Source organism: Centropristis striata, chromosome 17 (genome assembly GCF_030273125.1).
Source record: "Centropristis striata isolate RG_2023a ecotype Rhode Island chromosome 17, C.striata_1.0, whole genome shotgun sequence".
NCBI lineage: Eukaryota > Metazoa > Chordata > Actinopteri > Perciformes > Serranidae > Centropristis > Centropristis striata.
The window spans coordinates 5,250,150-5,263,983 of NC_081533.1; the positions used below are offsets into that span (position 1 = coordinate 5,250,150).

The 13,834-nt window shown below is 42.9% G+C and overlaps 1 protein-coding gene across 2 annotated transcripts; it reads right to left on the reverse strand.

Moving 5' to 3' along the window:
• Positions 1-98: 98 nt before the first annotated feature.
• On the reverse strand, positions 99-13,814 carry efs (embryonal Fyn-associated substrate). 2 transcript variants are annotated; one of them, XM_059355227.1, is made up of 8 exons: positions 13,614-13,814; positions 12,888-13,099; positions 10,845-12,131; positions 10,526-10,645; positions 7,463-8,386; positions 6,542-6,613; positions 4,509-4,766; positions 99-3,548 (listed from the first exon to the last, which is right to left on the reverse strand). In XM_059355227.1, the coding sequence occupies exons 2-8, from the start codon at positions 12,897-12,899 to the stop codon at positions 3,363-3,365; spliced, it is 2,859 nt and encodes a 952-aa protein (XP_059211210.1). In that variant the 5' UTR covers positions 12,900-13,099; positions 13,614-13,814; the 3' UTR covers positions 99-3,362. The 2 variants fall into 2 exon arrangements, with proteins under 2 accessions (XP_059211210.1, XP_059211211.1); XM_059355228.1 differs by lacking the exon at positions 13,614-13,814 and having other exon boundaries at positions 12,888-13,195.
• Positions 13,815-13,834: the final 20 nt, after the last annotated feature.

A 13,834-nucleotide genomic window follows, 5' to 3' on the forward strand; every position in this document is an offset into this window, starting at 1 on the left:
AAACTTTCAAAACACACATGCTCAATGAAGAATTTTAAGTGTTGCAAATGTCAACACAGGTTGAAAATATTACATAAAAGAGGTAAAATGAGGATACCTGCTAGTTCTATATTTTTAGACTAAATATACTTGACCTTATTTCCGGTTGTACTTTGTCTATCATCATCAGACAAAACTAGCACAGAGTTACAAGCCACAACTTTTGAGGGATGTTGACATCAGCTCAACGTTGCTTTGTTTTTACGTCGCGACATCATGAAGAAGTAACCCGCTGGTGCTTTCATGGACTCCAGAGGATTTATTTAAAGTGTTTTTTCCTTTTCTTTTTCTTCTTCGACAAGTCCATCAATTATTTTTGCCACAACCTGCACATACATTAAATAACTTTTTTTTTTTTTTTTTACATACTTACACTGCAACCAATAATACAAAACACATTTGTTTAATTGCAAAAGATGTATTTGTGCATTCTGAACAGGAATACAAGACACACATCAATGTAGTGTTAAAAGTAAAGAGGTGTATTATTGTACTTCTATACCTCAGCAAACACAGATAGATAACAGACTCATAGGAGTTCACATAGTGTAAAAAACTTTCTTGTACAAAAGAAAAAACAGCCATATTTTGTAACTGTAACTTAACATATTTTTCAGAAGGAAAAAAAACATATTTGTCGTAACTTACCCAGTAAAATCACCCCGTGGTGAAGGATGTGCATATATAAAGTTTGAGCAAATTAAAGCCATGCAAACTGGAAAGCAAAGAACAAAAAAAATTGACAGTAATAAACATACTGCTAAAGGTTACTTGCTGTTCATGCTCTCTTCATACATACAGTATTAGAGCCTGTTTGCCAGGCAGATATTCCTTAAAGTATACTTCAAAAAACCTCCACAAGGTGGCACTGCAGCAAAGATGTAAAAAAAAACCAAAATGTTCCTCAAAAACTGATTTTAAATGAGCCACAGCTCAGAAATGATTATGCAATGCCCTGATACTGGTTTGTTCTGAAAAGTAACACCTGAATATAAAGGTTTAGCAATATGACTGATGAAAGAGGAAAGATCCTAACACTTTCAGGTATTAAAATCTAACTTTGTAGAGCACCTTTGTAGAGTTAAGATTTTTAGTATAAATATGAAAAGCATCATGATTCTTCAACTTCCAGTCTACTTTGTTTCACCACAGCTTCATACTGAACATGTTTCTGAGCCGTTTGTGTGCAACACAACATATTAAATCTAATAACTGGTATAAATGATAATGGTAGAGGTCAGACTGCAATACAAAGGTCTGAGATGGAAAACATGTATGTGCTTTGTTGGATTTAAATGCAAAATCCCCCCATTTAAATAAAACAAATGTGCTGTGCTTTATTTCAGTTTCTACTAAAGCTGGGCTGCATGGTTAGATGAATATCACAACAGTTAGTGGAATCATTTTAAAATGATTAAAGAGATAGTTCAGATTTTTTTAACTGGGTTGTACGAGGTACTTATTCATAATCATAGTATTACCTACAACAGATGGTGGTTAATACAGAAGTTAAGGGATGGACGTCTTTAACAGGGGCAGCAGCAAAACATATTCCAGCCACCTTTAAAAAAAATCAAGGGTGTTTAGGGCTTAAATGTACGCTATATTTAGAATATTTTAATTGCATGCTGACAGAGAACTGAAGCGGTTTATGCTCTATTAAAAGCCACCAGACTCCATTGACAAAACAGTAACTTTAGCTTGCAGAACACAGGAGTTGCTGGTCTACTGCTGCATAGATCAGTTAGTTTGTTTGCATTATTTTGTGACTTTGGTGTTTAAAAAAAAGTTAGTTTGGACTCACCAAAGCCACACAATGACAAAGGAACTAAGCAATCAAAGCAGCAATAGACCAACATCTGTGAGGTTAAATAGCTATTTTTATAAGTGGAGTCTGGAGGCTTTCAAGAGAGCAAAGATAATGGCTTCAGTTCCTCTGACATAAAAATTACGTAGGGCTGTCTGATGGAAAGACAAAGAGGTGAACATGTACTTAGGATAACTAGCATACATTAAACTGATATTGATTTTTTAGGCGTCTAAAGTATGTTTTGCCTCTGCCCCGGTCCACAGCGCTACATTACTTAGCTTCCACGCCGGTACTTCCTCCTGCTTTATCCAAACTGTGTGTGTGCCACCAGACATTTACTGCTGTAATACACTGACTGTGGATAAATAGCTCAAACAATCCCACATACTCCAAAATTCAAACTATCCCTTTAATATATAATGAAACTGATGTTCACTCCATTTAACTGTGTTCCACTGCTATGCTTTACATTATTAATGAATGAAATATGCATCATACCCAGCCTTAGTTTCTACCCAAGCAGCACCGTTGATGGGGGACACGCATGTTATGGGAAATGATCATGAAAAACAAAGATAGTCAAAGAAAGGTAAGCATGCAGATCATAAGGAGACGTGTGGAGACAGGTGAGCTCGGTCAACAGGTTCCTCATCCGTTGCCAGGCGACCATGTGACTGTGGGAAAGAACTGGATTAGGCAATTTGTCACACAACTATCATTACTCACTCTGAAATATTATCTTTCTCTGTCAGACAGGATTTTAGTTTTTCCTCCCGAGGTGTGTACGCCTGCTTTAACAAAGACTGAGACGTGTTTTTTGTTGTCCACGTTGAGTGGATTACAAGCCGTACTGCAGTAAGTCCTTGCTTTCTAGTGGAAATGGGCACTTCACAAACACAACACATACTTGCACAGATTAAGATTGGAAGTCGGGAAACGTCCTTCTCCTCACCCTATTCCATTTCTTCCAGCCCAAAACCACTCGATTTGCCGCTTCAGCAGCTTCAGAACGATAATCACAAAAGGCCTTTCAGGTTAACAGTAAAAAGTAGGCCAGAACCAGGATGCAAGGCCTCCTTCTGTGCTATTTATGGAACAGGGGGGATGGCTGAATAAATAAAGGAAGGAAGGAAAATGGCTATCATGTTAGGGAAGAAAATATGGCAAACATAATAAAGCAAAGCTCCCAAGATAAACAGTCCGCACGGACACTCAAAGCCACTGAGAGACTTCAAATATTCAATAAGTTAACACTCAAAAAGACAAGTGTGCCTGGCATCAAAGCACGGAGGTCAGTATATAAACAAAGGCAAACCAACACACACTTGGAGGACAGAACCAAGAGTGGAAACCTCCGAAACAGCTGCAGCGAGGCTCAACACTCCAACGCTCCCATCCCATTCAAACCAAAGGTAATGAAAGAGTCTAACAACAAATAAGGCATTTCAAAGAGAGAAAATATATGTGTAGTGTAAACAAAGTTTTGTTTTTTTTACGCAAGTGATACGAAATATCATGAAGATATTTCTGCCAGGCGCTGCAGCAGAGTGGAGAAGCCGGCTGCCTGCTGGGAGAGCTCGGCCACGCGGTCCACCATCTCCTGGGTGGCCGACACTGACGGGTAGTTTTGTGCAGCGCCCTTTGTTGCTACGACGACCGACTTCAAGGCCTGACAGAGTCGTCCTCCTGAGGTTGTGATCTGAAGAAGAGGAAAGAAAGAAAAACAATTATACAACTTTAAATAATTTAAGGCGGGAAAGCATTACCACATTTCTACCATTAAAACCGGGGACGATGTTGCGTTATTCTACCATTAAAGCAGGGAAATCGGATACGTCGTTTTGTAGTACTTGTAGTTTTTTCCACCTATTTTCGGTCTCTTGGCCATTGAAATGCATCAGAATACATGTGGAAGTGTCGCAATGCAACATGGGACTTTTCCAGAACTTTGAAATCATCAGCAAAAAAAGACACAAAAAGACACAAAATGACTAAAAAAAAAAAAAGACACAAAATGACTAAAAAAAACAAATAATGACCAAAATAGACACAAAATTACTAAAAAAAAAGACACAAAAATACACAAAATGAGAATACATGTGGGAGTGTCACAATGCATCATGGGGCTTTTCTAGAACTGAAATCATGGTGGAAGACGACTATAGTGGAGGGAGCTCAGATATAACAGCTATAAGCTCTCAAATACTTTTTGAATTTCATTTCTATCTGCTACAGAGGCTGAAAAATCTATTATTTAGTAGGAAGAGTTGACACTTCTGTTGAATTTACAGAAAAACTTCAGGTTTCATTTTAAAATCGCCCAGAGGTTTTGCAGGCATTTTTTCCAGGTGTTTTAGGCCTGAATGGGTTAATTTTGTCAATTAAGACAAAAGCATTATATATATTTTTTCCCTGACACATGACCTCACAAAACACAATAATAATAATAATAATTAAATAAAACAAATGTGAAAAATATATAAATAAAGCAGAAAAAAATTGACATTTGCAAAAAAAGGGAAACATTTGCAGCAGATCAGGGTCAATGACAGAAAGAGCATTAATTCCTCTACATACAGGCTGTACCTCATGCTGTCATGAAAACTAAATATTGGTAGGGTTTTGGAGGTCTGACAGATGAGCCCAGGCTCTCCGTTACCTTGGCCCGGAGGTCGGCGGAGGTGAGAAGGCGTGAGAGCGTGTCCCCGATGAACACCAGCTTGTGCGCCGTCACGATGAGACTCTTCCCTCTGGCGACAAAGATGCGCGGCGGCTGGTTCCCCTGCACGCTGCTGAAGAGCACGTCGATGGCGTCCGCCAGGCAGGAGAGGTGAGCGAGGCTCTGAGACGAGTAGAAGGACAGCAGCTCCGAGTCCTCCAGGGAGAGGGACACGGGGAGTGGAGGGGAGGGGGTCAACTGTAAGAAGGAAGAGATGATATTAGTGTTTATGTCAGAAAGTCACGCTACAGAGGCAATACATGCATCATTATCTTTAGGAGCAATCTGACACATTCGTCATCCCAAGTGAAAATCTTAAGAAAGGAAAGTTAATAAGAAATGTCAGATAAAACAGCAACAATGGAGGTAATTAATAGTCAACTACTAAAAAAATAATTTAAGCCATTTCTTGAGCAAATATGCCAAATATTTGCTACTTTTCAGCTATTAAATGTGAGGATGCTTTTCTCTGTCTTAGATGAGAGTAAACTGACTGATTTGGTCAAACAATGAAAATCATAACATTGGTTATCCAAGATTTTACAGACCGAATGGTTAATGGTAAACAATCAAAGCAAAAAAACAAACAAAAAAAACAGTCAGTTTTCAGAAATTGTGAATCACCGCAACCATGATAGGTTCTTCAGTGTGCAGTCATAAATGTGCATGAAAATGATTAAGACAATGGGTTCAGACAGGCAGATACACACATGCACACACACGACCGAACGCACAATGATAAAGTAACGGCACCAATCTTAACAAAAGATATATATACAGTACTATGCAAAAGCCTATTTTGATAACGGACACTTTTATCTTGAAAGGACAAGAAGAGACTTCCTGTTGATCGTAAAACTAACTAAACTGAGATTAAACTGTAAATATAACGTCAAGGAGTTCAATGTTTTAGCCCCCAAAGAGGCATGAGGTTAGTTTTCACAGTAATCTTGCATATTTAAATGTGTTTTGTAAATAAGTTTTGGATAAAATTAAACTCAGTAATTCATGCTAGCAAGGTTTGATCCAGTAAGCTAGTTTTGCTCCATTTAATACTCTTGTATTTCTGTGTGTTTTATAATTGTTATCGCAACTTTCAGTTTGCAAACTGTAGCTCGGCCGTGTTTCAGTTCAGTGATACTGATGCACAGTCAGAGATAAAACTAAAAAATACACAGATCAATTAATAATAACACGTGATCGACCAAATTCTTAATGACCTTAAATCGATCGATTAATTATTCCCATTCCTAGTTGACAGCACCAAACTTAAAAGCCTGAGAAAGTCAGACGCCAACACACAAATAGAGTTTATAGCACGTCAGCAAGTGACACTGTTGAAAGAATGACTGTGCTTCTTTTCTGTCCCTTATTGTCGTCATTCTGTGAGGCAAGACTGTTAAGATCTACAAGTGACCTCTTGTTGGTGGCTCATGTCGTAACCAAGGAATCCAGCAAGGAGTAGAAAAAAATGCAGACTGCGTGATAAGAAAACATGACCTCAGATTTAAGCAACAGCAAACAAAACGGACTTAAGAGATAACAGAACACAATGCATGATTGTGATTTTGCTGATGTCAGCGGTTTCAGGTATTTGCCTTGATGTTGGATTCCCAGAAAAAGAAACAAAAGCTTTAAAACTGTGTATATATTCTCTTAAACTTCAGACGTAATTAATGGGTGTGCAGATTTATGAGACAGACATCAACAGGGGTTAATTTGACATTAAGTCAGGCGGTGTTGGGTAAACAAGACGTATTCAGACCACATCACGGGCTGAAGAGCTGCTGCAAGCTGGATTAATGAGTCAGCCTGCTCATTAGTAAACAGAGCGCGCTGTGAACACACAGTGAATCAATGACTTATCTGTGTCCACTTGCTGCGTGTGTTTTTGTTCAACAACAACTTCCCGAGTCTTTGCACTATAGGAGCTGAGGATTGTGTGTAGTAAAAAACAACAAGAAGAGGCTCACCGTGGGCTCTGCGGTGATGGTTTGTGTGTGTCCGTTCTCTCCCAGGACGTTGGGAAGGGGCTCAGGTTTACCCTGGTGTCAGAGAGAACAGTTAGGTGTGTTTACAGACACATTTACTGTTCATGTCTGGATGTGTTGTAGCCATTAATCTACATGTGCCGGCAAAGGAACAGAAGATGTGTTGAAGCACAAAAAATACCAAAAACAAAAAAGGAAGGAAGGAAGGTCGGTATAAAACGTGTTAACGGGCTGAATGATGAAGTTGTGTGTAAACATGACATAAAAAGGTCTGGTGACTAATCCTTTTAAAGCCCACTGTAGCAGTATGAACATAATAACAACAGCTCCTCGTCTGTTAAATTATGAGCAAATGGTTCGTAATAACTTTTTTATTTGTGAAATATTTTAACTATTATAATTAATGAAACGTAATTTAAAAGTTATATTAAGCCACTCCTCTGATTAAAAGAAAATTATATTACATATACATATTGCCAGAAGAATTAAATGTCCCGACAAAAGCTGTGACATGTTTACATTAGAGTCGACCGATATTTTACTTCAAATTACCTGGGGCCGCTGGAGGCAGTATCAAAATGACCAAAAAAAGACACAAAATTACCAAAAAAAAGACACAAAATTACCAAAAAAAAGACACAAAATTACCAAATAAAGTCATTAAAGGGACCTTCCACACACAAAAGGTAAAGTTCCATTCATATAAAACTCAAATTAAACTTTCATATCAAGGTGGGGGCCACAAAATATCATCACGAGGGCCACAATTGGCGAGTTTGAGACCCATGTACTAATACAAATGGTCTTAAGGTAAACAAAACCCAGTGGAAGACCTCCAGATCCCTGATTTTTGTGCAGATGTTGTATAACAATTAATTAATACATTTCATGAAGGAAACCAACCTGTAACTTGACGTATCCGACACTGTCTCCAGTGGGAACGGGGGCCGGGATGGGAGTCAGGCCGATTCCTGCGTACTCGTTGCTGGGGTCATCTTCTCCGTCCACAGGCCCCACTGTCAGGGTCACAGTGGACAGAGTGGGAGGCAAAGGGAAGGCAGGCTGAGGGGTCGGGGGCAGGGGCCGCTCCTGGATCCAGCTTCCTTTACGGGAGCCCATCCCGCCCCCTGAGGACTTCCCATCAGGCACCGGGAGCGCGGGCAGTGGCCTGCGGGACAGCGAGTCCTGGGAAGGCAGACGTGGTCGGCCCTGAGCCTGCAGCAGCAGAGCGCTCTCCTCCAGGGAGCGCTGCACCAGGGTCAGCAGCCCTTCAGACGGAGGAGCGCTGCCGATGGCGGACAGCGCCGGGAGGAGGTCTGACAGACGAGCCCAGGCCTGCTGAAGAGGCGGCGGCGGATCATCTGAGTGACTGGCTTTCCAGGTCGACAGGATCTCAGCCAGCGAAGTGGCCAGATCACGAGATGAGAGCGCGGAGGGCGAGCCCGAGGCCGCGCTCAGCACCGAGTGGACCAGGCTGCAGAGCGTGGCTCGCCACTGCATGTCGCCTGACCCGTTACTGGAAACGGAGAGGCGGCGAGTGGAGGTGGAGGAGGAGGACAGAGAGTGAGGGAGGACTTCCACAGTCAGTGCAGGCATGTCGTAGATGCCACAGTCGGGCTCAGAAGAGTTCCGGTTTAGACTGGCTCGTTTCTCAGGCCCGGGGACACGGTAGAGCTGCCCAGCATCCTCAGACAGGCTGCTGATGGACTCTCCTGGGCCCAGAGGCACACCGGGAAGTGTAGGAACACTGTATACATCGTCATCTACTTCGTCAGGCTGGATATCTGATGTGGACACGTTTAGATTGATGGTGGGGACATCATAGACCTAGGAGTGGAGAAGACAGGAGGAAGGTTTTAAATGTTGGTCACTTTATGTGTGGATGGAGGGAAACAATGTTATTATTGTGCTGCAACACAATATGGGGTTTCTGTGTCATTAAGGAAACAATGATGCATGAGGAAATTATCTGCTGCTTTTCAAATTTCCGATGGTCCTTGAACTAACCATGTATGACTGACCTTAAAAATATCCTGTAAAAAAAAACATGGAATTATGCCTTCTCAGCACAACTGGGAAGCCATGAATGACTCAGCTAACAGCAACAAACGTGTATAAACAAATCAGTGAAACTTGGAATGAAATGGAGACTGTTTACACAGAGCAGAGAGGAGAGGACAAGAAAGCCTGTAAGCATAGGTTGTCAAAATGCCTAATTTGTAGCATTATAACCGAGTTACACTACACAAAAGTAATGTTTTAGTTGTCCTTACTTCTAGACATGATTGTGCTGTTTCCATAGAGATGCAGGACTTTTACATTGCAGTGAAATCAAAGCCACAGTGAGCAAAATGTGATAGGAACCAAAAACACCCTGAGACTGCTTGGAGTTCAGAGGGTTAAACCAGATTTGTGCATGGATGACCAAACTAAACTAGTTAAGATAAAAATAAAAACACTTAAATCCACATGGCTTCAAAATGTAATTACACAACAGCTTGGTAGAGACACATTTGTCCCCTTAAATACAGTTAAATGTAAAAGTCCACATACAGTAATTGCAGGCAAAGGGGAAAGACTAATCCAACAGCTGGCAGACATATTTAAGTAACTTTAAAGGGGAGACCACTGGGGGCAGGGTGCTGGTGGTATGGCCTTGGCATGGCCCTGACAGATGGGTGCGACTGAGAGAAAATAGCAGCAGCATTTGGACTGGATAGACAGGCTCCCGCAGCAGAAAGAGACAGGTGTGGCCTCGCCTTGAAGGGGGGCAGGGAGACACCCTGATGGTGGAATGTGGGAAGAAATGGGGACAGGGTAGTTGATAGTCATCTTGTTGTTGAACCGCTTCACTTGTACAGACATGACTTTAACGCACAGCTTTTCTAATGTTCCCAGCTATTGCCTGGTTGATTATAACAATCTTAAGGTTTTCCATTTGACTGGCAGGAAATAAAAGAATGAGCATAATTATAGGCTTGATAGACATGGGAGCAAAGCCACTAACGCACGTCACTGATGTAAGCTTAACGTCTGCACGCTGGCTCTGAAACAGGGCTGCTCGAAATATAGTTTATTTTAGTCGTTACTGAGATGTCAACTGACTGTGATGTTAAACACACAATTTTACAAAACCTTTTTTAATCATCAAGTAATTGTTTTAATAAGAAGTCGTCAACTAGGGCTCTGGGAAAGCACACATTTGTCGCTTTTTTCATTTTATTTACAAAACAGTCAATAAAGAAAATAATTAGTGGTGCACCGTTTCTGGACGATCATCAATTTTTAAAAAGCCTGACCTGCCGATTCTGATTTTGGATTTTTCAATGTTTGAATCTTATTTTATTGAAAAACAATAACACAGCAGTATTTTTCTCTTACAAATAAAGGAAATCACAATGTCTGAGGTAGTTAATAAAATATTGAACTTAAAATAAATACTTTCAGACCTCTGCGGAGGTAGATAAGATCGGTTTGACTTAAAAGAATCAGCCGATCGCCGATCCCGCAAAATTAAGGAAATCGGTTCCGATCGATCGGTGCACCCCTAAAAATAATGGTCGGATTAATCAATAAAAAAATAAAATGAAAAAAATCAGTAGTTTCAGCCATAGTTCCATTTTCAATTGGCACAATATAAAAGAATGTTGAATCAAAAACATGAAAGGAAAAGGACACTTGCGCACTTTTCCTTTCTTGTTTTTAATTCAACAAGCAATTTGTTGTATTGCACATTTACCAACATACCATATTTAATGTTAGTATATATCTAATATTTTTATCATATTTTTTCACCTCTTCTCCAAATCACTAATTCTATATCAGCAGACATTTCAAACTGCTGAATTTAAGTCAGAACTATAAGAAGAGATTAAATATATATGAAAGGAAATATCCTTTTAGAGAAGAGGCTCTAATGAGACTGGTCTATTTGTGGCTCAGTGAGGATCACTAAGTGTTATTTACCTCTGACTCAGAGTCAGTTTGTGGTGGGAGACTGCGAGGGGTGTCATAGATTCCATCATCATCACCGAGGGAAGATGGGACCGGACGCTGCCACCTGCCACTGGGAGGGGTGTCATACACCTACAGAGACCACAGAAGCATAGAACCCAATGAGGACTGCAGGTCTTGGTAAACCGAAATTTATAGATCTTTCAAACATACTGATGAAACTTGAACATTAAAATCCAACGCACTCACAAACTCCCTTGTACACAAACTCAAACCCACGACCTCCAAACATAGCACTTCACTTGGCAGAAGTACAGTTTTCATTACATACCTGCTCGTCAGCAGCTTCTGAGTAATCCTGATTTTCTCCTTTTTTGTTCCGCATATTGTTGCTTTTCTCCACACCGTTATTCATCCTTTCCTCCTTGCTCGGAGGAATTCCCTTTTGTTTGTCCTCTTCTTGCTGCAGGCTTGCAGAAGTGACCTGAGCAGCGGGTTTGGGGACAGAATCAGCTGATGATGGTGGTGCATCTTTCCTGGTGACTCCCCTGACTGGAGGTGCCGGTGGAGGAGGTTTACGGGCAAAACTGGGTGACCCAGGAACCCTGACCTGCCCGGCTCTGACCAGCAAAGGAGACCCGCGGTGAGAACCCAGGCCGGGTTTGCCCCTGGCAGCAGCGGGGTTGGCTGAAACTCCCTTGATCAGAGGTCTGGGAGATGCTTGGGAAGGGGATAATGGAGATGGGTGCTGATGGGCCAAAGCTGTGGCTGAAGTCCTGTGAAGGCTGGCTCCCACAGGAGTGGGTGTTTGGTACATCCCAGGTGTGTCCTGGTTCCCCTTCAGCTGGGGGGTCCCAGGTGGTCCTCCATTAGAGCACACAGCAGCTCCCACAACTCCTCCTGTTGGGGACTGGTAAACATCCTCACCTGCGAGTGGTGTGCCTTTGGGCACCAAGTAACAGTCGTCAGAGTGTCCTGTTGTTAGTGTTTCTCTAGGAACTAGATATGTAGAGTCCTCTGGTGCGTCCGCAGCCCGCGGAAGTCCAGTAGGGGCGAGGTACACCGACTCTGAGGCCATGAGGGCTCCCGGCTGTCTGGCATGCTGAGCTGCTGACGGCATGGGGCTCACTGGAGTCTGATAAAGTGTTCCTGTCATGTCTGTGCCTCGTCCTCTCAGAGAGGGGGAGCGGGGTCGCCCCGCCACCCCTAAATCCCAGTCAGGTCTGGGCCGTGTGCCAGAGCTGGAGTGCGAGCGAGGGCGCCCACCCTCGACTCTGCGGAGCTCCCCGGGCCTCGAGGCGGGTCCTCGACCCTCACCCGCGCTTGGCGGAGAGCGATACACTCCATCTATGTCCTCTGCGCTACCGCTGACAGCAGTCCGGGCCAATGGGGGGGCAGGCGACAGGTAGACAGAGTCCTCAGCGGGGGGCGGGGCGGTCTGGAGGAGTCGAAGGCGGTTGGCAGGAGCAATGCCCTGTCTGCCATGCAGGGAGCAGAGCCACCAGCCCGGACCGCCACTCTGCTCCTGTTCAAGAACCATCAGGATGTCCCCCTTCCGGAAAGCCAGCTCCTCTGGGCTTTCTGCCGTGTTGTCAAACAGTGCCTTTGCCAAAACCGTCTGAGAAAGAGGACAAGAGGAGAAATCTTAAGCAAGAACTCACACAACACGCACCAAATGGCCGTTAAAAGTAGGTTTTAATTGACAGCTTAAATTCACACAAGCTAGTGTCTCACATCTGCACACCACAAACAAACAAGTACATTGACATGGCAATGCCAAGTCAGGGGTATAAAAAGGTTGATTGTTTGGGGCTATTGAATGGAGAGTGAATAGGAGTGAATAGGGAAGATCTCGTAAAATGTGTGTGTGCCAGACAGAAGGACAGGAAGAGGATGGGTGGTGGAACACAAATAAATAAGAAAAAATATATGATAAACTCAAAATTCACAGCTGTGTCGATAATGATGAAGCAGCAAGAAAGAGGGGCACAGCCAGGGAGGATCAATGATCAAATGGAAACAAGAGCTTCATGGTAATGAGCGAGATGAGAGGGAGGGGGAGGGGATGAGAGGCACATCTGTCCCTCCACTGTTTAGGATTTAATTGCCAACCCAAAGCCAGAGAGTCAGGCCCCCTTTCATTTTCTAAACCAACCCCCTGGGGACAACTAGGCTCCATTGAACCATGTGGGACCCCCTTTAGCAAGAGCAGTAATGGAGGCAAATCCTGATAAAATATACAGATATGGTGAGATAATGTACAAAAGGTTAAAAAATGCCCAGCAAATGATATTTATAGTTTAATCTTATCGGTGCAGCGTGGTGATCGCAGCATGCAAATTTACACAAACAAAGAGACAAATAGTGTACTCACGGAGACAGACATGGTTGCCAAGTTAACAGTTATGTCTCAAAGAAACTAAAGCTCCAGTGTCCCGGTCAGTCGGGGTCGTCCATCTAGATCCGCTGGGGGTTTTTCATGGATGTGTTGGTCGCTGGAGAGACTCGGTGCAGAAGCACAGCTGAGTCCTTGGAGGACACATCTCACAGTCCGGACGCCTCGTCGTCTCCGCCTTCATAAGGATCCTGCAATCAGTGCAGAAACGTTTTCTTCACGACTCATGCAAAGCACACAGAGGGTGTTAGTCAACCTCAGCTCTGACGCGACAAGGCACATGTGGAAGAAAAGGTGGGCAGGCGGCGGAAACACCTGTCTACCCTTTCCACGCCCAGTAACGTTACAAGCGATCCGCCAAGGCTTAGCGGCTAAGCAAAAGCTAACATTAGCTTAGCATCGTAGATACATGGGCAGTGTGTGCCCGCTATTAAACGGTTAATTAAATAGCTATTTGTACCTATTAAGGTTTAAATGATAATTAAATATAACAGTAGTAATCTATAATAAGGTGATATATGTTGTCGCGGCCTATCCACTAGTCTACCTCCACCTAGAAACGCTCAGCTGTGTTCATCTCTGTCGCTTCTTGCAGCTAAAGTTCAGTCCAAAACAACAATGGCTCCGCCGGTTAAAACCCGTTAGAGCCGTTCGGTAGACCAGATACCGTTGCCACCACAGGCCGTCATTTAAAACAAATATTACCTTGTTCTTTTTTCCTTATCGCCCATAAACTTCGCATCGGCGTACAGTGATATGATGCGAAAAAAATCACTTCTTTTCAGGCGTGAAAATCGGAGGCCATCGGCGTTCAATCAGCTTCAGCGGTGACAACAACATCACTCCGCCTCCTGCAGGAGAGACGCAGCCCGCTGATCTACACAGCACACGGATGGGAGTCAGCTGCAGGCGTTACACCTATCCAA